The 25,045-nt window shown below is 35.7% G+C and overlaps 1 protein-coding gene across 1 annotated transcript in view; it reads left to right on the top strand.

The window, feature by feature from the left end:
• The window catches only part of LOC113038898 (lipoxygenase homology domain-containing protein 1-like), a 34,200-nt gene extending 10,193 nt beyond the window's left edge, over positions 1 to 24,007 (top strand). Inside the window, exons 8-43 of the mRNA XM_026196688.1 lie at positions 17 to 140; positions 232 to 482; positions 571 to 706; positions 2,117 to 2,277; positions 2,461 to 2,547; positions 3,315 to 3,450; positions 4,246 to 4,400; positions 4,615 to 4,775; positions 5,065 to 5,141; positions 5,288 to 5,484; positions 7,297 to 7,489; positions 7,572 to 7,732; positions 7,845 to 8,021; positions 8,197 to 8,338; positions 9,349 to 9,500; positions 9,570 to 9,703; positions 10,689 to 10,840; positions 10,923 to 11,027; positions 11,108 to 11,236; positions 12,205 to 12,369; positions 12,541 to 12,722; positions 13,715 to 13,831; positions 15,949 to 16,111; positions 16,307 to 16,458; positions 16,955 to 17,164; positions 17,289 to 17,409; positions 18,041 to 18,246; positions 18,353 to 18,538; positions 18,815 to 18,942; positions 19,462 to 19,579; positions 19,656 to 19,833; positions 19,943 to 20,128; positions 20,228 to 20,398; positions 20,893 to 21,031; positions 21,112 to 21,267; positions 21,528 to 24,007. Of these exons, the coding sequence (XP_026052473.1) occupies positions 17 to 140; positions 232 to 482; positions 571 to 706; positions 2,117 to 2,277; positions 2,461 to 2,547; positions 3,315 to 3,450; positions 4,246 to 4,400; positions 4,615 to 4,775; positions 5,065 to 5,141; positions 5,288 to 5,484; positions 7,297 to 7,489; positions 7,572 to 7,732; positions 7,845 to 8,021; positions 8,197 to 8,338; positions 9,349 to 9,500; positions 9,570 to 9,703; positions 10,689 to 10,840; positions 10,923 to 11,027; positions 11,108 to 11,236; positions 12,205 to 12,369; positions 12,541 to 12,722; positions 13,715 to 13,831; positions 15,949 to 16,111; positions 16,307 to 16,458; positions 16,955 to 17,164; positions 17,289 to 17,409; positions 18,041 to 18,246; positions 18,353 to 18,538; positions 18,815 to 18,942; positions 19,462 to 19,579; positions 19,656 to 19,833; positions 19,943 to 20,128; positions 20,228 to 20,398; positions 20,893 to 21,031; positions 21,112 to 21,267; positions 21,528 to 22,008 (5,889 nt within the window). The 3' untranslated portion in view covers positions 22,009 to 24,007. The remainder of the gene's footprint in view (positions 1 to 16; positions 141 to 231; positions 483 to 570; positions 707 to 2,116; positions 2,278 to 2,460; positions 2,548 to 3,314; positions 3,451 to 4,245; positions 4,401 to 4,614; positions 4,776 to 5,064; positions 5,142 to 5,287; positions 5,485 to 7,296; positions 7,490 to 7,571; positions 7,733 to 7,844; positions 8,022 to 8,196; positions 8,339 to 9,348; positions 9,501 to 9,569; positions 9,704 to 10,688; positions 10,841 to 10,922; positions 11,028 to 11,107; positions 11,237 to 12,204; positions 12,370 to 12,540; positions 12,723 to 13,714; positions 13,832 to 15,948; positions 16,112 to 16,306; positions 16,459 to 16,954; positions 17,165 to 17,288; positions 17,410 to 18,040; positions 18,247 to 18,352; positions 18,539 to 18,814; positions 18,943 to 19,461; positions 19,580 to 19,655; positions 19,834 to 19,942; positions 20,129 to 20,227; positions 20,399 to 20,892; positions 21,032 to 21,111; positions 21,268 to 21,527) is intronic.
• Positions 24,008 to 25,045: the final 1,038 nt, after the last annotated feature.

Genomic DNA, 25,045 nt, shown 5'->3' with positions numbered 1-25,045 from the left:
TGGTGATGTGTTTTAGGTTGTAGTAGATGACATGGGGAATAAAGAGGTTTATGAGTTTCCGGTCAATGCCTGGTTTGACATCTCAGAAGGAGACGGCAAAATACAAAGAGATGTGCTTGCCGGAGCCACGCAGCCAATGGGTAAGAGCAAAGGTGCGTGTTTGTTTATTAGAATAAGTGCACTTGATTCAAACTTACATGGATTTGTTTGGTTGTGTGTGTGTGCGTGAAGCGATTGTGTATAACGTACAGGTGATGACGGGAGATATTCGAGGAGCCGGAACTAACTCTAAGATCCACTTCGTCATGCACGGTCATAAGGGAATTAAGAACAGCGGTAAGTTGTTCCTGGAGGGCGGCACGTTTGAGCGCGCTCAGATCGACATCTTTAACGTGGAGCTGCTGGAGCTGCTCAGCCCACTCAGCAGAGTCACGATCGGACACGACAACGCTGGGATCAGCTGCGGCTGGTATTGTGAAAAGGTGTGTGTCGGGGCTGTAAGGTGTTTTGAAGCTTGCATTACTTATTCATACATGCAGCGTGTGATCTGTCTCTCTCTGTCTCTCACAGGTGACGGTATACTGCCCCTTCACAGGTTTAGAGCAGGTGTTTCCCTGCGGCAGGTGGCTGGATGAAGATGAGGGTGATGGACTGGTGGAGCGAGAGCTGTATGAGATGGTCTCACTCAGACAGAAAAAGCAAAAGAGTGAGCAAATTATCAAACTAGACCTGCATCTTATTCGCTAATCACCTACAATCCAGTGTAACCTCACACTAAATGTGCAGAAATAGTGCTGCGTTGTATTTAAAGGGATAGTTCACCCAAGAATTTAAATTCTGTCATTATTACTCGCCCTCATGTCTTTCCAAACCCATAAGACCTTGGTAGCTTCACAAAATGTATCCGCTGATGTCACATGGAGCGTTTTACTGATGTGCTTGCTATGTTTCTGGACCTGAGAACATTTCAGTTGCTGTCTATGCTGTCGGTCAGAAAGCTCTCGGATTTGATCAGAAATATCTTAATTTGTATTCCGAGGATGAATGGAGGTTTTTCGGGTTTGGGTGAACTAACCCTTCAAGCTAAATTTAAAGGTTATTGTTATTCTAGTTGACACAGAAATAGAAAAAAAAGAAAAAAAAGAAGAAAAAAATCAGTGATAAATAATGTTCATAAAAAATAATAAAATACAATCAATAATAAAAATGTATAATTTTGTAACTAATTGTAAAGGAGGTTAACATCAATATTAAAAACAATAAACAATAATCAATAAAGGTACAGAAATAGAAAAAAAATAGAAAAAAAGAAGTGATAAATAATGTTCATAAAAAAATAATAAAATACAATCAATAATAAAAATTTATAATTTTGTAACTAATTGTAAAGGAGGTTAACATCAATATTAAAAACAATAAACAACAAAGATATGTTCATAAAAAGTTATAAAATCAACAATAAAATATATTGAAATGAAAATAATATCAATAATAGAATGTCTATAATATTATTCATAAAAAATTTAATCAGTTATAAAATAAAAATACTATTCATAAAAATTACAATAATAAAATTATAAGAACTAAAAAAACCAATGATAACAAAAAAATAATTCAACTAATCAAATCATTTATGAAACACAATTCTATTAATAATTGATGAAATCAGTAATAAAATACAATTATATTTATAAAACAATAACAAAAATTAAACAGTTTATTATTAATAAAAATAATAACATCAATATTCAAATAGTTATATTTATTTAAAAAAATGATAAAATCTGTATTAAAATAAAATTATATTCATAGAAATATTTAGATCAATGATACATCTTATAAAAAATAATAACATCAATAATCAAATAGTTGTATTAATAAAAAATGATCAATTCTGTATTAAAATAAAATTATATTCATAGAAATAATGACATTGATGATACATTTATCTTAATAAAAAATAATAACATCAATAATCAAATTAAGTTGAATAAATGATAAAAAAAATGATCATGAACATTTAAAAGTACTGTTGAATTGACTCTTACACCATGGAGACTCAGAAGATTCATATTTTGTGCATGTGTGTGTGTGTGTGTGTGTGTGTGTTTCTCAGAATTGCCCTGGTCTCTGTGGATCTGGACATCTGAGATTAAAGGTGCTGGCACAGACGCCCAGGTGTTCCTACAGGTGTACGGGGAGACAGGCAAGAGCGACCAGATGAAACTCGAGAGTAAATCGGACAGTTTTGAGCAGGGACAGTGCGACAAATTCATTGTATGTCTTTTCATCTTTGTGCCTAATTCTAAAAATATACACATTTATACAAAGTGTCAATTTATCTATGCCATTACAGTAGATAAGAATATGTCAGTATTTCTAACGCAGTGTCCAGAACTTAAAAATGTTGAATCTTATCAAAATAAGTTTTTGTATTTTACATTTTCGCTGTCGCTCTAGATTGAGATGCCCGATATCGGAAAGATACGCAAGGTGAGAATCTGGCACGAAAAGAGGAATCCTTTCTCTGGCTGGCACCTTGGCAGGGTGAGAGACCTGCACTACAGACTAGTGCACTATTACACCCAAACAATTTGTCCATTTCACACTGTAATCATGAAGTAAGCAAGCAGGCTTCATGTTTTCTCAGCTACTTGCACTGCTACAATTTAAAATGACTCGCGCACTTTGATGCTAAAAGTAAATGTATTAAAGTTTCAAGTGTGAGTCTCAAAACATTTCTCATCAAAGTCCAAATGATCTATGCTACACACATTGATCTTAATGTAGCGTTATATTCTTCCTTAAATGTTGTTTCTATTAGTATTTCTTCTAATCAGCTGTAGGAGAAATAACTGAGTTGATATTTAAACAAAATGTGACCCAAAACCACTCTTAAGTCGCTGGGGTATATCTGTACATTGTATGGGTCAAAATTATAAATTTTTCTTTTATGCCAAAAATCATTAGGACATTAAATAAAGATAATGTTCCATGCAAATATTTGATACATTTCCTACTATATTAAAACTTCATTTTTGATTAGTAATATGCATTGCTAAGAACTTCACTTTGACAACTTTAAAGGTGATTTTCTCAATATTTTGATTTTTTTTGCACCCTCAGATTCCAGATTTTCAAATATATCTCAGCCAAAATTGTTGCATCCTAGCAGGCATCCTAGCGTATTTATTCAGCTTTCAGATGATGTATACATATCAATTAAAAAAAATGGACCATTGTGACTGGTTTTGTGGTCCATAGCTCTGTGCCATAACATTTTCTTCTTGGTTACTGTGTTTTTCTCTGTGAAGGTGACATTGATGAAGACCCTAACTAGGGAGAAATACTCATTTGTTTGTAACCGTTGGTTGGACATCAATGAAGATGACAACGAGATCATTAGAGAGCTGCCAGCTACCGGAAAACTTGTGCCAGAACCATTACCACGTGAGAAAATCTACAAAACACACATTCATTCTTAACCCTTTTCACCCTTTTTAAGTGTCACAAATTTAAAACAAACATCAACATGTACTAGTGCTTTAAAGATCCCAGAAACAAAACATGGATCTGAAAAACCAATGAAGAAACATTACAGGCTTTTTTTAAAAACATAACTTAAGAACACAAAGCAATGAATAACATTTCATAATAGCAATAATGTGCTTTGCTGAATATAAGTGACTTCAAAGAACCACTGAAGAACATTTATGTGCTTTGGACTAAGATATAATCCCAAACTCAGTCATGCATTATACTGTATTAGTAGTTGACAGTAAGAAAAAAATCTATTTCAGAAACAAAAACAAAGATTTTATTCATTTTTCATATTTTTTTCAATATTACTATTTATATGTGACCCTGGACCACAAAACCAGTCTTAAGTGTAAATTTTTGATTGGAAAATATTTGGCCGAGATACAACTATTCGAAAATCTCGAATCTGAGGGTGCAAAAAAAATCAAAATATTGAGAAAATCCAAAGTTGTCCAAATGAAGTTCTTAGCAATGCACATTACAAATCAAAACTTAAGTTTTGATATATTTACAGTAGGAAATTTACAAAATGTCTTCATGGAACATGGAACGTGATCTGATATCCTAATGATTTTTGGCATAATAATAAGATAATCTTGACCCAATCAATGTATTTTTGGCTATTGCTACAAATATAACTGTGCTACTAATGAGTGGTTTCGTGGTCCAGGGTCACCATATCTGTTTTTTATTACTGTTTAATAGTTATTAAATATCGTGTGACGATTTGCACGGGAAACATCAGCGGAAGTGGGACAGATGCCAGTGTGTATTTAAACATCATTGGTGACTTGGGAGACACCGGAGAGCGTCTGATGTTCATGAGCAAAAACAACGCCAACAAGTTTGAGAAAGGAAACGTGAGTAATGACATAAAATCTCTAATATAATGTCTTAACTTTTGGTAATGCGATTAAATATCGACTGGCTGGAGATATTATATCCAGTTCATTCTGAAAATGAAATCTAAAGATGAACACATTGCATTGTGGGATACAGCACCCTGTATAAATTTATGTGCATAGCATACATACTTTATACTGCAGAGGTAGTATGTGTTAACACTTTTCTCAGCATGATGAGTTCCTGGTAGAGGCGGTCACACTGGGACAGATCAGGAGGGTTCGGATTGGTCATGACGGACGAGGCGGAGGATGTGGTTGGTTCCTGGATAAAGTTATGGTCAGAGAGGAGGGACAACCTGAGGCGTCATCCATCGAGTTCCCATGTTACAGGCAAGACAATCTAACAAACATTAGCTTGTGGTCTACATCATGTTTCAAACTCACTTGTCAGTATAAGTACATATGCATATGTGCGCTTGTCTGGCCGGGTAAAGAACATGCAAAAGTGGTGTTTAAGTCAGTTATGTAGTTGAGAAAATTGACTCTGGTTACTAGTGGACACTAATGAGTGCTGAGGAAACCCTAACTACATCAACGAGAGAGCTCAGCTACACACACGCCTATAACACACAAATACACACACTCATCCTGCAGTGTATCTCTCTCTGTCTCCTCTCAGGTGGCTGGATCGTAATGAAGACGACGGGCAGATTGTAAGAGAGTTAGTCCCTACTGATGATGGTCAGCGTTTGTTCAGTGAGTGGACACACACATACAAACATTATCACTTAGAAACAAGTAGACTGTATGCAGTGATGAAACAAAACGTACTTTGTATTTCTGTGTAATATAGAAATATAAGCTAGATGCAGTATGCTTTGACGTGTGTGTGTTTGTTCCAGCTGTTGGTTATCACATTGCGATAAAGACGGGCAGCATTAATGGTGCCAGCTCCGATTCGAAGGTGTTCGTAAAGCTGTACGGAGAGAAAGGTGACACCAACAAGATGCTGCTGGTCGTCTCCGATAACGACCTGGGCAACTATTTCGAGACGGCACAGACGGACATCTTCACCATAGAGACCTTTGACATTGGCAAGGTATGCTACCTGTTCATGTTCAGCACATTTACCCAGTCTAAAGTTACAATTCTATTCTATTCTGTTCTGTTCTATTCTTTTTCATCAAATTTGTTCTATTCACATTTGTTCTATTGTGTTTGATCTGTTGTTGAAATTCACTCTATTCTGTTGAACTAATTCTATTCTCTTGTGTTCTGTTCTATTCTTTCCAATGTATATTTTTATTATTCTGTTTTCTGTAGTTTAAATATGTTCTATTGAATTATATTCTGTTATTCAAATTAACTCTATTCTGTTTAACCCATTCTATTCCATTCCATTCTATTCTATTCTGTTTAACCCGTTCTATTCAATTCTATTCTATCCTTTATCATGTTCAAATTTGTTCAATTTAGTACTGTTGTTCAAATTCACTGTTTTCTGTTAAACTGATTCTATTATATTCTGTTCTATTCATTTTTTTCTGTTCTATTCTGTTCTATTCTATTTTGTTCTGTTCTATTCTTTTTCATCAAATTTGTTCTATTTACATTTGTTCTATTGTGTTTGATCTGTTGTTGAAATTCACTCTATTCTGTTGAACCAATTCTATTCTCTTGTGTTCTGTTCTATTCTTTCCAATGTATATTTTATTATACTGTTTTCTGTAGTTTAAATATGTTCTATTGAATTATATCCTGTTGTTCAAATTAACTCTATTCTGTTTAACCCATTCTATTACATTCCATTCTATTCTGTTTAACCAGTTCCATTCAATTCTATTCTGTTCTTTATCATGTTAAAATTTGTTCAGTTTAGTACTGTTGGTAGATTTGTCCTATTGTGTTATGTTGTTCAAATTCACTGTTTTCTGTTAAACTCATTCTATTCTATTCTGTTCTATTTTATTTTGTTCTGTTCTATTCATCTTCTTAAATTTTGTTGTTTACATTTGTTCTATTGTGTTTGTTCTGTTTGTTCAAATTCACTCTTCTGTTGAACAAATTCTATTCTTTTGTGTTCTGTTATATTCTTTGTAATGGTATATTTGGTATATTGTTTACATTTGTTCTAATTAATTCTATTCTGTTGTTGAAATTAAATCTATCATGTTAAACACATTCTGTTCTGTTTTGTTCTTTATAATGTTAAATAAATAAATAAATAAATAAATAAATATATATATATATTGTAATGTTGGTAGATATGTTCTCTTGTGTTTTGTTGTTCAAATTCATTATATTCTGTTAAACTCATTCTGTTCTATTCTATTGTATTCTACACTACTGTTATTTTTTTCTACTTTGTTCTTTTGTTTATTAAATGTTTGTACTATTATGTTCTGTTCTGTTGTTCATAATATTTTGTTAAACCCATTCTGTTTAGTTTTGTTCTGTTCTATTCTATTCTTTCTAATGTTTAAATTCGTTCTATTTAGTTTTTTTTGAATTTCTGTTATGTTTAGTTCAATTCATTGTATTCTATTCTATTCTATTCTAATGTTAAGTTTTGTTTTGTTGCTCACATTTGTTCTCTTGTATTGCGTTGTTCAAATTAACGTCTGATAAATTCATTCTGTTCTGTTCTATTCTATTTCATCAGGACAGTTACATACTAGAAATGGCAAATGTCAAAAATGCAACTTCTATCAAATGTCCCAAGAAATCCTGTCAAATAATTTTTATTAATGCTCACATGATAAAATATGATTTATATAATACATATATACTGTAAACATCATTCATACATTTGCGCATAAAATTTATACTCACATTCATCTCAAATGAAAGAAATGTGCCGAATGTGTGTATTTACTGTGACTCCCCTCCGCTCTCTGGGAGGGTCCTGTAGATAAACCGGATGCTGATTGGTCACACTAACGAGGGTCTGCGAGCCGGTTGGTTCCTGGACAGCGTTCAGATCTGGGTGCCGGTGCACGGGGTGCAGTACATGTTCCCCAGTCACCGCTGGCTCTGTAAGGACGAGGCTGATGGGAAGGTGGAGGTGGAAATCTATCCAAGTGAGACGCTGGAGATAGAGAAATGTATGTGTTTCACAGTTACTTCATGTTGAAATACAGCTACTGTGAACTAAAAATGATCAGTCATTGTTTTTCTTCTCGACAGTGATCAATTATGAAGTTACTGTGGTGACAGGAGACGTGTGGGCCGGAGGAACGAATGCAAACGTCTTCCTGCAGATTTACGGTGAGGAGGGGAAAACCGAACTAATTCAGCTGAAGAGCCGATCCAACAACTTTGAGAGAGGAACCACTGAGATCTTTAGGGTGAGTTAATGGAGTTGTATATGAAAACCTACTCCATATTTTAAAAGCTGTGACGATTCTGGAATCATGTTGTTTTTTTCTGAAGAGATGCATTTTCATTGGTTGATTTAAGATCGAGGGCCTAGATGTGGGACGGGTCTATAAGATCCGAATCGGCCATGACGGCTCAGGAATTGGAGCTGGATGGTTCCTGGAGAAAGTGGACATTAAACGGCTGGTCATGGCGATGGTGAAACCAGAGAAGAAAGAGGAGGACAAGAAAGACAAAAAGAAGAAAAAGAAGAAAAAGGTTTGACCATTTGGTGTTTTCTTGATTTAAACTTTAATTTAGAATTGATGTACTCTAAGCCAGGAACTAAATGTTAGGGTTAGGGTTACATTTTCAGAATGAGCAATTGAAAAACTAATATTGATTGACCACTATTTAAATATTTATTTTTTTACACCCATCTAATCATCTCTAGGAGGAAGAAGAAGAATCGCCAGGTGAACTAAAGGAGGTTGTTCGAACTTTCAGCTTCCCATGTGGCCGATGGCTCGCTCGTGATGAAGAGGATGGAGAGATACTCGTGGAGCTGCGTGCTGAAGATTACGAAGATCTGGAGGGTATAGAACCAGATTCAATCCTTCACAACCAAAAAGTATATAAAAAAAAACTATGAATTTTAAATAAATACTTTTTTAGGAAATTGAATAATTTATTTAAAATGTACAAAGTAATAAATGTACATTTATTTTATTATTTATTATTAATTTATATATATATATATATATATATATATTTATTTCTAAAATATTTTTTAAAGAAATGTATTAATAAATATGTACTGATAAAAATTATATGTATATGAAAAATTATGTGTATGTTGTAAATTAATATTTGTAATATAATTAATACATTTATTCATTTTAAATGAATTCATTAATTAATTTTTTATACATTTTTCATAAATACATTTTTGAATGTTTTAATTAATTTGAAATACTACACATATTTTATTTAATTATTAATTTAATTAAAGACAAAAAGGTAGTGTAACAAAGTTCTTTTCATGACAATGTTATTATAAATTGAGACCATGAAAATAAAAAATCATTAGGGTATTAAGTAAACATCATGTTCCATGAAGATATTAAATTCCCTACCGTAAATATATCAAAACTACATTTTTGATCAGTAATATGCATAACTAAGAATTAATTTGGACAACTTTATAAAGGCAACTTTCTCAGTATTTCGAGATTTTCTCTTCTGACCCTCAGATTCCAGTTTTTCTCTCAGCCAAATATTGTCCTATCCTAACCATACATCAGTGGAAAGCTTGTTTATTGAGCTTTCAGATGATATATGTTGAAAAATTGATCCTTATGATGGTTTTGTGTTCCATGGTCACAATTGTGCTTGTGCTCATTTGCTTTAAAATAAATTTGATAATGAATGAAAAGAAATTGTTTGCTGTTTTGTTACCTAATACAATGAGATTCAGACATCCCACATGTTTCTGAAGTAAAAAAAAAAAAATCACGGTAGCAATGTACAACCTGATACCTTCAACAGAAGTGAATTTTGAGAAGACGTGTGTGTGTGTGTGTGTGTGTGTGTTCCTGTATTTTAGAGAATTCATACGAGGTTCACGTGTTCACTGGGGATATGCTGGGGGCCGGCACCGATGCGAGTGTTTTCATCAACATCTACGGAGAAATGGGCGACACGGGCGAGAGAAAACTACGCAAGTCAAACCACCTAAACAAGTTTGAGCGCGGACAGGTGAGTGGAACATAACACACACACATTCACACTGTACAGAGAATGCACCTGACTGCGGATCACTTCCAGGAGGATGTGTTCACCATCACTGGGATGGATCTGGGGTCCTTGAAGAAACTGAGGATACGTCATGACAACAAGCAGGCCAATGCTGCCTGGTATCTGGACCGCGTCGAGATCTTTGATGCGAAAGATGAAACCATGTGAGCTTACCAGCTTTGTTTCCCTTAACAATTCTCTGGAGAAATAAAAATAGATGCAAATGTGTAAAATGTTGATTTACAGTAAGAGTTGAGAGCCATACAATAAATATGGTTTGCCGTTTAGATCTTTAATAATGGGAACGCTATATCTCTGACTTTTGATTGCAGAAATTGCTTAAACCTTAGTTTTAAATAAATACATTTTAAGGAAATAAATAATTTATTTACAGTGTATAAATTAATGAATACATTGAAATTTATAAAAACATTTTTTTTTACAAATATCTAGCAAATCTAAGAATTTGAGATGTTTAAGAGGAGATGTAAGGTTACTGAGCCGTTATTTTAGTATTATTAATGTATTATTACATATACTACAATGTATATATTTTAGTTTTTATCTATTTATTTTGAATTTGTTTTTTTTATTATTATTTATATATACTTAATATTTTTAGATTTTCATTTTTATTTTATTTCATTTTAATAATTTATTTTATTAGTCCCCCTCCCCCAAATATGTTAGATTTTAGTTTAGAATGTTTCAATTATTTTTATATTTCAAACTTAAACTAAATGAAAATAAGAAATGTTGTTTCAGCAAGGGCAACATTTCTTATTTTCATTTAGTTTAAGTTTGAAATATAAAAATAATATATATATATATATATATATATATATATATATATATATATATATACATATATATATATATATATATATATATATATATATATATATATATATATATATATATTTTTTTTTTTTTTTTTTTCTATTACAGTTAATATTTATTCTATTTCAAATATTGATAGTAAATTTAGTTTCAGTTTCTAGTTCCTCAGATGAAAAATGTGAGGCTAAAGTCTCAACTTGCCCAATTTAATCGAATCACTGTCTATAGAGAAGCAACTGACATGTGACATATTAAAGTGAGTTCTCTTTTCTATGGACTCTGTTGACCGTATTTTTGTGTATTGTTCAGGTATTTTTTCCCCTGTCAGCGGTGGTTGGCGGTTGATGAAGATGACGGGCAGCTGGGCCGTGAATTAGTGCCTGTAGATGAGGCTTTCATGAGAAGAGATGAAGACGAAGAAGAGGAGTCATCACCTGCTCAACTCGGACTAGAGCAAAAAGGTTTTAAATGTTACCCGTGATCTGCTTTAACCTAATGGCATTTTCTCATTGCATTGATATTGCATTGATTATGTCTGTGTAGCCATGTCAACCACGTTCACAATGAGAGTAAAAACAGGGGAGAAGAAGAACGCCGGCACAGATGCAAACGTTTATGCTATTCTCTATGGAACCAAAGATGACACTGGTAACTGTGACAAGAATTCAGACTGTACTGTTAATACTATTCACCCAGCCGCTTCCGAAAAGTGTGTTTGTGTGTGTCAGGTATCATTAATCTAAAGGCGTCTAAGAACCATAGGAACAAGTATGAGTTGGGACTGATTGACGAGTTCACCATAGAGGCAGTGGACATCGGAAAACTCAAGAGAATGTGTATCGGTCACGACAACGCAGGTACACACATTCACACCAGAGATCGTAATGTTTCAAATCTTTATGCAAATATGCTGAATCTGCGTTCTGTAGTTGTAGTTCAAATCTCTGCATTGATGAGTGACGTGTGTGTGTGTGCTCGTCTGTGTGTTTACACTGTAACGAATCGCTGTTCTTTTTACAGCAAAAAACAAAAGTAATGTGCATCCGTTCCTATTAATGATACCGTGTTGTTATTTACAGATAGCATAAAGACGTGTTATAAATCGTATTTTTACTCTAAAACATAGTCGTAATGATGTTTCTGCTCCTACTTATTTTTGGTTATTTTAAAAACACTTAATTATAAAGTGAAAATCATCTGTTATGCATAAAAAAAACACTATTGTTCATTTGCGGTTGGTTGAAAACAAATGAATACTTTCATTTAGCAAGGATGCTTTAAATTGATCAAAAGTGACAGAAAAGACATTTATAATGTTACAAAAGATGTCTATTTCAAATAAATGCTAAGAAGGATCATGTTACTCTGAAGACTGGAGTAATGATCGTGAGACTAAATGACATTTTACAGTATTTTGAACATGGAAAACATTCATTTTACATTATAATAATATTTTTTTACTGTATTTTTGACCGGTTTCTGATAAATGCAGTCTTTGATGACTTCTCTCAAAAACACGACACAAAAAGTTCACTTTCATTGTAAGACATGTTCTCCTACAAAACATAAAAGTTGTATAAATTTTACATTTAAGCAATGTGCATGCATACCGAAAATGAAGGTTTATTAATATCCATATGAATCTGTGTCTGCATCTTTTTTTGCATTAATTTGTCACTTAATTTGTGATCATTTAATTTCACTGGCTTTCTGAATCCAGCATTGGTGTAAATCCTACAGACAATTACTTACAGTGTACATGTGTGTATGTGGATGTTGCACGTGTCTCTGTGTGTGTATGGGTGTGTTTGTCCTGTTTTTTCAGGTGTTTCTCCAGGCTGGTTTCTGGACTGGGTAGAGATCGATGCTCCGTCTCTGGGTCAGCTGCTGCGCTTTCCATGTGGCCGCTGGCTGGATAAAGGAAAAGACGATGGTGCCATTGTCAGAGACCTGTACCCTAATGAACTGCAGACAGTACTATACACACCCTGTATGATACAGGTTTATGTAGCTAACTATAATGATTACAGACTACTACTAAACCTTATTTACTTCATGTGTCATAATAAATACAAACAGATGAAAATTTGTGCCATAACACTCATAGACAGACCAACACAGGCTGTTGGTGATACATGGGGTTTCTTCTTTTGTGTTGCAGTTGTTCCCTATGAGATCAAAATCTTCACCAGTGATATATTTGCTGCGGGAACGGACGCAGACGTCTTCATCGTCCTGTACGGGCAGAACGGAGTGAGTACGTCTCAGAAGTCTCTCTGCGTCAATAAGAGAGAGAGGAGGATGTACTTTGAACGAGGGGCGGAGGACATGTTCATTGTGGAGGTAAATGAGCTGATCGTTTCTGTGCTGCGCAACATAAAGATAAAACTAGGGTTGTAAAATGATGCCATTTGTTCTGCTTTATGGGCTGAGTTTTGCTGATGAAGTTTTGTTGCTGGACCAACAACAGACTAGTAAACCATAAACCAGCCGGAGTTATTTTAGTATCACTGAGAAACCTGCTTTCACTTTAGGTTTACTTCAAGTTTGAGTAATTTTGTTGTGTGTTTTTGTCATTGTTAGTAGTAGTAGTACTAGTAATGCTTATATAGTTTTTAGTACTTCAAGTGAAACTAAAATGAGAAATGTTGCCTTGCTAACTAGTTAAAATAAAGTTTGATTTCATGTAATGTAGGGCTGCACGATTATGACAAAAATGATAACTGTCGATTATTCCCTTGAAATCGTTGTTGTGATTATTAATTACGATTATCACAATTTAAATTAAGTGATGTTTATACCATTGTTTGATGCAACTGCATGCCATATATTTATTTGAAAAATAAACAAGCTGAAAACACTCTTACTGAAAAACTTTTAATGCTTTTCTATAGTATTAAGCCTCAAATGTCAAATATACATCGGATTGGTTTCTTCTTTAAATGATAAAAAAGTAAAAATATGAATGGTATTGTAATGTTATACTAAAACTAAAATGTAAATAATGGGAAAACCCTTAAGAAAACATGTAGAAAGAAAAAAACACATCTTAAGCACATGGAATAACATAAGTGGACTGTGAACGATTAATTGCCGCTTTTGAATGATTGTGTAATTGTGCCTTCTTTAACTGTAATAGTGATAAGAAATTTGACTAATTGTGCAGCTCTAATTTAATATTTATTTTATTTCAAGTAACATTTTTTAATGGTTTTAATTTTACTTTCAGTTCTGTTTTTTTGTTAACTAAAATAACCCTAAAACCAACCTGAATTAATAGAATTTAGCATTTCTATTAATAGGTTTATGTTAATGTTGATTTTGGGCTTCTGCAGTTGGAGGACATTGGTGATATCATTGAGAAAATCCGTATCGGTCACGATAATCGAGGGGTGAATCCTGGCTGGCATTTAGACCGTGTGGAAATTCGCCGACTTCTCCGGAAAGGGAAGGTATTGAGCTTTATCTTACAGTACTTTTCTGTTCCTGTAGCTCAAGTGGTAGAGCATTTCGATTCTCCGGGAACACATGATAGATTGCTAGCCTGAATGCACTTTAAGTCGCTTTGGATAAAAGCGTCTGTAAAGTGCATACATTTAATTTAAATTACTGAACTTTATCTCTGTTAGAAAGAGATCAACTGCTTGTGTACAAATCTGCATGCACTGTACAGGTAAACATGACAGACTTCTTGCAATGCAGTTGGGTTTGTATAATTTTTGGAAAACTCTCAAGTTGTCCAGAAATTCATAGCCCCTAAAATGTCACTTAAAACAGCAAACTGTGGCTGATCCTTTCACGTGTTGGTCAGACTGACTTTTCTGCATAAGTGCCCGTTTTGGCAAGACTAAGCTACGCTTTGGACTAGAAATATTGGTCTAAGGGATAGTTCACTCAAAAATTTAAGTTCTGTCATAATCTACTCACCCTTCATCGTTCCAAACCTGTAAGAGTTTCTTTCTTATTTTGAACATAAAATAAGATATTTTAAAGATTGCTGGTAATCAAACAGTTGGTGGTTCCCGCTGACTTCCACAGTATTTATTTTCTGGACTATCCCTTTAATTCTGGCAATGTGAAACTTGGTTGGGTCTAGAATGTTCCCGTCTGGCTGTGGGAAACCTTCTTTTCCTCTCCACTGTCTGTCGTACACCCATTTCATTGACCCACATCTTCTCTCTGTTGCCGTTTGTATAATTAGTTCCAGTGACTAATCTTCTCTGACCTGTCGCTTCACTCCAGTGCTATCTGTGTACAGTAGAGGAGTGAAACACTGCCTCAGCTGTAGCTCCGTCAAGCACATCACACCAGCGTGACACTCGGGTGTCAACATACACGTCCACCGTTTACCAGCAGAAACTACCCTTTTTTGAAAACAAATTAATACTTTAACTCATTAAGGATGCATTCAATTGATCAATAGTGACAGTAAAGACATTTATAATGGTACAGAAGATTCCTATTTCAAAAAGATGTTATTTCGAAATTTCAATTCATCAATGAATCTTGAAAAAAAATACGAAGCAGGAAAACTGTTTTCAGCAAAACTGTTTGGTGTGAAATCGTATCGATCTCAAACTTCTGAATGGTATAGTATATTACATACTTTCAGCCTTGACACGGCCCGTGTGACAGATTTTGATATTTGATGGATTATTTCATGAATTGGCTGATTATTAGATGATCATTTGACTAAATATTAAAACTAGCCTCTGCTACCCCATGTTTCTACCCAAACTGGCCAGTTTACCACTAAACAGGTAGCCCTGTAGGGAAAAAGTACTGCAACAGTGAATAAATGACACATTTAAAGGGATATTCACCCAAAAATGAAAATTCTGTCATTAATTACTCACTCTCAAGTCGTTCCAAACCTATCATGATCAAGGTCCAGAGTAAGGTAGTAATCCATGTGACATCAGTGGTTCAACCATAATTTTACGAAGCTACAAAAATACTTTTTGTGCACAAAAATAACGACTTTAGTCAACAACTTGTCTCAACCCTATAGTGCCATCTTAGAGAGTATAACATACCTAAACTGTTCTGTGTCAGCAGCACCATACATGCATACGTTGTTTACATTGTTTACCCCTTGATCTGAACATAAACACAACGTACATACAATGTTTACGTATGTAATACTCTCCAAAATGGGGCTATAGGGTGACACGGAGGAGACAAATTGCTGAATAAAGTCGTTATTTTTGTATTCTTTGTGCACGAAAAGTATTCTCATAGCTTCGTAAAATCATGGCTGACCCACTGATGTCACATGGATTATTTACTAATTTTCTGAGCCTTGATCTTGTAAGGATCCTGGCTGTCTATGGAGGGTCAGAAAGCTCTCGGATTTCATCAGAATATCTTAATTTGTGTTCCGAAGATGAATGAAGAAGGTCTTATGGGTTTGGAACGACATGAGGGTGAGTATGTTCATTTTTGGGTGAACTTTCCCTTTAATCTTTAAATGAACATTTCATGGTATTATTAAACAAATTTCCTTTAATAAAATGTAAAGGCCTAGTATTCAGCATGCCAAGAGACTCAAAAATGTGTGTTCATGCAGGGCTCTGAGACCACAATATTCCCGTGTGAGGGATGGTTGGCTCGTTCGGAGGAGGACGGTGAGACGATTCGAGAGCTGGTGCCGTCTGACATCATCGTGGAGAAACTTTCACGAGACGGGACCCTCAAAGTCATAGAGACAGAGGTGGACGACGCACTGGAGAGTACGTGTGTGGACAGTTTTCCGTATATACGTACCTTGATGTACTATATTAATGCATTCGAGAGATTCCTAGTTTTATGCTTTCAAACTATACATTTTTTGATTCATGCATTACCAGGGAATCAAACCCATGACCTTGGTGTTGCAAGTACAATGCACTACTATTTGAGCAATTGCATATTTGTGTGTGTTGCAGTACACACATATACAGTGATGGTGACCACGGGGGATGTGTACGGAGCAGGAACCGATGCCAATGTGTTCATCACTCTTTACGGAGACATGGGCGACACTGGAGAACGTAAACTCAGCAAGTCTGAGAACAGCAACAAGTTTGAGAGAGGATCGGTGAGGCTCACAAATACACGTCTTTGTGAGGACATCATCCTTATGCTTCGTAATTTTGGATAAATTTTAGGTGGAAATTGAACCAATATGAATATCTTGTGGCAATGTCCTAATAAGGCTTGTCAGGTTTGAATATCCTGTGTCTTCAGATATTTTTCACCATTAGAAAGACATCATTTAAAACAGTTTGGGCGCACTAGAAATTATGAGACATTATTACAATTTAAATTAAGTTTTTTTATTTTAATATATATTATAAATTCAGCATCATTTCTTTTGATTCATTACTCATTCTAGTGTTGATTTGCTGCTCAACAAACATTTCTTGTTGCGCTAATGCTAATTATTATTCTTTTTGTCACCATAAATGTCTTTACTGATCATCATTTTTTAATGCATCTTCGCGGAATAACATTTTTACTGACACCAAACATTTCAGTAGTAGTGTAGCTGCCTTCTGATTGGCTGCTGACAATGACTGCTTCTGATTGGTCAGGTGGACACATTCACCCTGGAGGCCGTGGATCTGGGCCAGGTGTTCAAGATCCGCGTTCGCCATGACAACAGCATGCTGAGTGCTGATTGGTACCTGGAACAGGTGGAAGTGGCAGACCAAGATACGGAGGAAGTGTTTCTGTTTTTGTGTGAGCGATGGCTTTCGAGAAAGAAGGAGGACAGACGGATCGACAGGGTGTTCTATGTTAAGGTCTGCCTGCATGCGTGCAAGTGTGCACCTGTGCATGCATGCGTTAACAATGTTACAGTGTTACAGACTAGTCCAGAGCACATCCAGATGTACATACTGTGTGTGTGTGTGTGTGTGTGTGTAGGGGTATGAGGGAGAGCGAGAGACTGCCTTCTGTCCAATTAAAAAAGTGACAAATCTGGACAGCAACATGAACAAGAAAAACAAGAAACGGCATTCAGAAGAAGAAGACGAGGAAGGATCGTGTATGTATAAGTGTAAACAGTCTTGTCTCCACAACATACAGTGGGCTTCAAAGGTCTGAGACCATAAATTGTTCAAGTTTGGATTTTTATATATAATATTTTCATTAAAAAATTCAATGGTACGAACACACAATTTACAATAAGGTCACATTTCTCAAATCTACTCATCTTTGTGAAAATAGTATCCATTTATTGCTTGTTCATGTTAGTTTACAGACCTTTAAATAATGTTAACAGATACTTGATTTTAAAAATGTATTAGTAAATGTTTACATTTACTATAATAAATGCTTAAGGAATAATGTTCATTGTTGGTTTCTGTTATGAAACCTTATTGTAAGTGTTACCAGATATATTATCAGTGTTAAAAATGTATTTATTTATTATTTTATTTTATTTTTAAAAAGAAATTCCGCACAACATTTAATTTTTTTTATATTACTCATTAAACATATTAACTTATAATATTATTAAAATATTTTGTAATTTAATTTAATTTAATTTAATTTAATGTAAAACACCCACCACGTCCTTGCATAGTTAAAGTTTATTCATGAGTAAAGACCACTATTCTCTAGTTGAATTTAATATGAGGAAAAAAATGAAATGGTGTGTATGTGTGTGTGTATAGTGATTCCCTACCACTTCTCGGTGACGACGGGTTGGGATCGGGATGCTGGGACGAGTAGCCGAGTGTATGTCATCATCATAGGAAAGAAGAACAAAAAGACAGATCGCCTCTGGCTCGACTCGGATGGGAAAAACAGATTCCTGCCTGGATCCTTGGATTACTTCACCTGCTATGGAACTGATGTTGGCGACATCAAGAAAGTGGAAGTGAGTGAAAGCGCACACACAGATTCAGTAGTTTGTATTCGTAAGCTCAGTGTGCAGTAAGTACAGATACTGCAGGTGTCAGATTGTCGGTTTGTGTCGTGTGTAGTTGGGTCATGATGGGGCGACTCCAGAGAGCTGCTGGTTAGTGGAGGAGCTGACGGTTGATGTGCCGACTAAAGCAGTGCGCTACGTGTTTCCCTGTAAATGCTGGTTGGCCAAAGACAGAGGAGACGGACTCACTGCCCGTTTCTTTGATGTACAGGATGCAGAACCTGTCAACATCCCACAGAAGGTACACCATTTCCTTTCATTCAGCCTTACAAATAGAAATAGCTTTATATTATATTTTATTACGGTATATACCGTACTATTCAAAAGTTAAGGGTTGTATGATTTTTTTTTTTTTAAATGTTTTTGAAATAAACCTTTTCTGCTCACCAAGGCTGCATTTATTTGAAAATTCCTCCAGTCTTCAGTGTCACATGATCCTTCAGAAATCATTCAGATATGCTGATTTGCTGCTGTATACTACAGTAAGTGTACTTCATGAAAGATATTTTTCTTCTAGGTGATCTATGAGGTAACGGTGATAACAGGAGATGTCCAGCACGCAGGTACAGACACACAGATCTACATGACTGTGTTTGGAGTCTACGGCACATCTGAGGAAATGCTGCTGCCAAAGTTAGAGGACAGGTGCATACACACACACACACACACACAAAAACACAAGGATAATGTACAGTCAGCTGGCGATTATTGCAAGATAAATGTAATGTTTTCATGCAGTTTATTTTGCAAAAATATTAATTTGAGTTGAAAAATATAACAATCTAAGAAAAAAGAATACAATTAGAATGTAACTAGGTTTACCTACAGTGTTCTTTTATTGACAATCATATACTGCTATAGATTTTGTTAATATTTCTAATTGGGCTTTATTTGTATTTTCTGTTTTCATTTAAAGTTTAGTTAGGTTTAGTAATTTTGTTGCTTATTTTTATTCTTTTTTTTTGTACATCTAAACTTTCAGTAAATAGCTGAAATAAAATAAGATAAATATTTTTTTTTAATTTTAAATTTATTTCAGTAAATATTTTATTTCAAGTAAATAATTTTTATATGGTTTTAGTTACCTGATTACCGTGGACCACAGTCTCTCAAAAGTGATTATGCATTAATAATATGTCATTTTTGTGTTTAATATGTGTGTAGGTTTGAACGGGGGCAGACGGACACATTCAATCTGGAGATTGAGGATATCGCTCCTTTGAGAAAGATGAGAGTGCGTATAGATGGTTCTGGAAGCAGACCCGACTGGTTCCTGGATAAGGTTTGTAAGAGAAAGTGACAAACGTTTACTTTAATTCCACAAGCCTTCAAAAATATTAATAGGTGATTGTATGTAGATTGAACTTCATAACCTGCAGACGGATGAAGTGGCGTTATTTATGTACGAGGAGTGGCTGTCTCGCTCATACGGGCCCAAGCGGACGCTTCTGTGCGAGATGCCTGCAGTAATAGATGAGGAGGAGATGGTGGAGCTCACCACCTACACCGTTTCTGTGAAGACCAGCGATGTAACTGGTGCACACTTCTTTGTAGTGTCTACTTCTGCTTAGAAACAATTCTTTGACTGCTTGTGTTTGTGGTCACAGATACAGCAGGTTGTAACCTATGATTGGTTGCTTTTTAGCGGCTGGAACCGATGCTAATGTGTGGATGGTTATTTTTGGGGAGAACGGCGACACTGGAACGCTGACTCTGAAAGAAAGCAACAACACCAACAAGTTTGAGCGCAAACAGATGGACACGTTCCGTTTCCCTGACATCCTCAGCTTGGGCGAGCTCTCGAAAGTGCGCATTTGGCACGACAACGCAGGTGAGCCAATCAGAGCGCTCAGAACAACACTTGTGATGTCATCTGTCATCAAACCTGTATGTGTGTGTTTGCGCTAAACAAGTGTGTTTGTGTTGACAGGCCTGGCTGCAGGTTGGCACCTGGAGTATGTAGACGTGCATGATGACATCTTGGGGAAGAAGTTTCGTTTCCAGTGTGACCGCTGGCTCGCCAAGAACGAGGATGATGGACAGATAATGAGAGAGCTGGCATGTGCCAACAATGACGCAGTGGATTTTGATGAAAAAACCAGTGAGACACACAAGAGTTCACACACACACACAAATGGAGTGAAGTAAAAACAGAATTCAGTTGGAGTTCATAACTTTCCCATTTGCAACCCATTTTACTTCCATAATGTGACACATTTCCAAGTGAAACAGTGTTGGTAAAGATATAAATATAAGACTGAGAATCTGTATTCAACTTTGATAATAAAAAGAGCCATTATTAATTAGAATTACTACTTAATTATTAATTAATGACACTGTAGTAATTGCTGCTGAAAATTCAGCTTTGCCATCACAGGAATTAATTACATTTTAAAATATATTACAATAGAAAACTGTTATTTTTAATAGTAATGATATTTTACAATATTACTTTTTTTTTATTGTTTTAAACAAATTAAATAGAACCTTGGTGAACTGGAAAGTCTTGCCAAACAAAACGAAACAAATCTTAATTATTTGCATTTGTAAATTAGATTTGGGATAATATAACAGCATGTGTTTCACCTCATACAGAATATGAAATCTTGGTCACGACAGCAGATATGGACGATGCTGAAACCAAAGAGAATGCCTGGATCGTTCTAGAAGGGAAGAAAGGACGTTCCAAAGAGTTTGTGATGGAGAACTCGACTAAAAAGAAGCGTTTTTTACGGTAGCTGTACATTTGTTTCTCAGCTGGTGTTCATTTCTTATTGGTGAGCATGTGTTAAACTGCTCCATGTGTGATTTCAGAGGTGCTTCGGACCGCTTTGAGTTCTCCTCCAAGGAGCTGGGAGACATCGCTAGCATCTGTCTGGGACACATCCCTAAAGATGGCAAGAAAGTCAAAGTGGAAGCCTCCTGGTTTGTGGAGCAGGTCGTTGTCACCGAGAAGGAGCTGGGCAATAAGTGAGTGATCTTAGAGAGACTCTTAGAAAACTAGAAAACTTTTCTAAACCTGTATGAGCTTTTTTTTTCTTCTACTGAACACAAAATATATTTTTAAGAATGCTGGTAACTACACAGTTACTGGTGTGGTAGCCATTGACCAATACAATGGAAGTCAATGGCTACCAGCCTTTAAATTATGGTTTAACCTCACGATCTGGGCTTCTGAGGCTAGTAAATGCATGCTCCGTATTATCCATAATCTGTCCTATTTCACTCAGGTATATCTTCCGTTGTGAGGCCGCCATCCCTCTCTCCTCAAAACGGGATGAGTTCCAGACTTTCGAGTGCAGCAAGTTCATCGAGAGCTTCACCAGCAAGGCCCAAAGCCTCGTACCTGTAAAATACGAGCTCATCGTAATCACTGGTGACGAGAAGGGCGCAGGCACCGACGCCAACGTCTTCATCACCATCTTCGGCTCCAACGGTGACTCCGGCCAGAGGCAGCTTACCAAAAAGTTCCAGAACCTGTTTGAGCGCGGCAAGACCAACCGGTTTATTCTGGAACTGCTGGACCTGGGTGATCTGCTCCGCATGCACGTGGAACACGATAACTCCGGACTCAGTCCTGGATGGCTCCTGAGCAGGATCGAGATTACAAACACGGCCAACGCCGTGACCACAGTCTTCATTTGTGGGAAATGGCTGGATAAAAACAAAGCGGACGGCAGGATAAAACGCGTGATCTATCCAAAGTATTGACATTTATTCAACCAGTCAATGGTCCGGTCAGTATTACTAATGAATATTCATTATATGACATGTTCATATCAACGATCTTGTTGTATGTTGTACCAAACTTGTTTGGCTTTCAAAGATCTCGGTTTGACAATCAATGGGATCCGATGTTGTTTGGTTCCAAACATGATCTTCTTTTGTGTTCAACAACAGAAAGAAAGCCATACAGGTTTGGTTGTCCATTTTAGAGATGAGGTAACCTCTTTGATGTTTTCCAGCCACAGCTATAAGTAAACCATGACTAAGCTGATGGTTGAAATGGAAGAGTCCAGTGTTTCTCCATCTTCCAGAGTGCCACCTCACCAGCGTGCCTCTAAAAGAGTTTGTATGATTTGACAGATGTGTGAAAGTTGTTTTATTTGTATTTTTAAACATTATTATTTCGTACATATTGTTACCTCTGTGAGGAGTGCATGTGTGTGCAACAAGGTTCGTGGAGTAAAACTCAACTCTGAATCCACTGCTTCACGTTTGTCTGTCTTTTAATATATTTAAGTATTTAAGAATAATAGTATTTAAAAACCTTACCGACTCCAAATGTTTGAATGGTAGTGTGTATATATAAAGACACAGCGTTGATGTAACAGGGTCCCACATTCAGGTAGGTCTTCAGCTTTAAGTCATTGTGTGCTCCAAAGATCTCTTGAGTGCTTCCACCAGCTCAAACTTACAATCCTTGGCTTCTTTTTCCGTCCCCACTGAGCGATCCATCACCCACTCCACGAATCCAGGAGTGTCCATCATCAGCTGCTGATGTCAATTCTGTCTTTTTTCCACATCGCAGTAAAACAGAGGTGTCAAGTTGGATGTTTTTCATTTAATACGTTATGTAGTTTTATTTGGTCACAATATTTGTTGGTGGCATTTCAAGACAAAATTTGTAACCTGTTTGAACAGTACTGCATGAAGTCGAACACATCTAAACACACACACTCTCACTTAAAGTGAAGATTGGTAGCGCGCTGCAGTGAAGCTCTGGGAAGGGTTGTGTGCTTATGTTTCGGATCATCAGCATGGGGTGAGAGCTCAGACAGTTAAACCACGACTCGGTCAACAGTAGCAGGTCATCCGTCTGCTGCTCCACCTACACAAACACACATCTCAAAGCAAAACTCATTATCTGCTCACAATTCCTCTGAAAAAACACACCCACACACTCACAGGTAACCTGAGCAGCTGAGCCAGAGCCTCCAAACATCTGCCCAGATGTTCAGTGTTCAGTGGCTCCATCAGCGACTCATTCTCTTCAGCACAGACATGAACTTCTCTTCTGTAACAGACGGTGGCTGAGTGAGAAGTAAACTAAAGTAGGTTTAATACTGATTCATTCAGGTTAGATTTAAATTCACAAGCTATTCATTTGATTCAAATCAGATTCTAACATGGTTTGATCAAATTCTGATTCATTTGGAAATATTTTGATTTTAGTGTCCCTTTCGCTTGCATATGAATGAAATTCTCTCTAATTATTATTATTAAAACACTTTCAGCTATTTAAATATAAACAATATATATTGAACAATTCCTAAGTCTATTGATTCAATTTTGATCCATTTTGGAATATTTCAGTTTTAATGTCCCTTGTGCTTACATATGAACGGGATTCTCTCTAAGATAATGCTATACATAATACAGAGAATTAAAGCTGCAGTCGGTAGCTTTTGACGCTCTAGCGGTTAATAAACAGAACTGCTTGCGTGTTGCGGAAGGACATTGTAGCATTGTAAATCAAACTTCTCATGCGTCAGTGTGCAGTCTGTAGTGTTTACTGTCTCTTGACTCAGGAGTATCAACACTCCCTTGTCATTTGTGTTTAAAAGGCCGAATATGATCTCCAGTCGGGCTCCAGACACCGCCTGCCTCAACCCGCTCACGGGCGTCGCTAAAAAGCCGTCCGGAGTCTCCTGAGCTCCTCGATCGAATCCTCGGATTCACAGATTTTTTTCAGCAGACTCTCTATGGGCGCCGCCATCATGCGCAAATGTTTTCGTCACGTGACCGAGGGGCGGGAAACGTGATTGTGCTAATTTGCATAACTGTTTGCAGAATTATAAAACTGTGATGAAAAATTATAAATAAATGCTTACAAAAATTACCATGATAACCATAATGTTACCCAAAATATATAGTTATTGTTAATACAGTTAAACTGTGGTAACCTGTATTTTGCCAAGTAAAACACAAATGTAATCATAATCAACAACAACAACAACAATTATTATTATTATTCAGTGTTAATGATCACCGGAATTTATTTAACGTTATGCATTTCACATTTTAATAGTACTACGTAACTTTGGTAACTGGTAAACTGAACAAAAAGAGATAAATCGTTACAAAAATTATCATAAAAACCACAATGTTCGCCAAAATACATGGTTATTGTTAATACTGATAAAACTGTGGTAACTTGTATTTTACTATCATTGTCATAAAAAAATAAAATACAGATGTTATCAATTTATATAACAATAATAATAATAATTAGGCCATTATTATTATTATTTATTATTAATTAAGTTTTGACAAGTATTTGAGGAGTCAAGCGCCATTTTGCTGCAGGTGAGCGTTCAGGTAACGCTCTTTATTTATTATTGTACAGTTGTGTTCGTACATCAACCAAATCTTAATTAGATACAATTAAGATAAACACCGATATCTCCAGCACTTATTAGGGATTTGATTGTGAGGAGAGAGTCTGTACTTCCATCAACCGTCCACTAGATGACGCCATTGGGGCTTGTCTCTCCTTTATTTTCATTAATTAATCATTATTTGCCACTGTTAATTAACATTTGTGTAAAGGAAGTTTCCCTTACTGTGATTGTATCATATCGTCATCTTATGCTACTTTCATATATACCATCGCAATGATTGATTTCCATATTTTTATACCAGAAAACCCTGGCATTGCCATAAATCATGTTGAAAAGTTGTATAATTTGGTACTATCACAGTAATACCACAGTACTTTTGGTAGTGAAGGCTGTAGTAAAGATTT

Source organism: Carassius auratus, chromosome 21 (assembly GCF_003368295.1).
Source record: "Carassius auratus strain Wakin chromosome 21, ASM336829v1, whole genome shotgun sequence".
In the NCBI taxonomy this organism is placed as follows: Eukaryota; Metazoa; Chordata; class Actinopteri; order Cypriniformes; family Cyprinidae; genus Carassius; species Carassius auratus.
The sequence above is the reverse complement of the archived record's forward strand: the minus strand, read 5'-3'. Positions and strand labels throughout refer to the sequence as shown.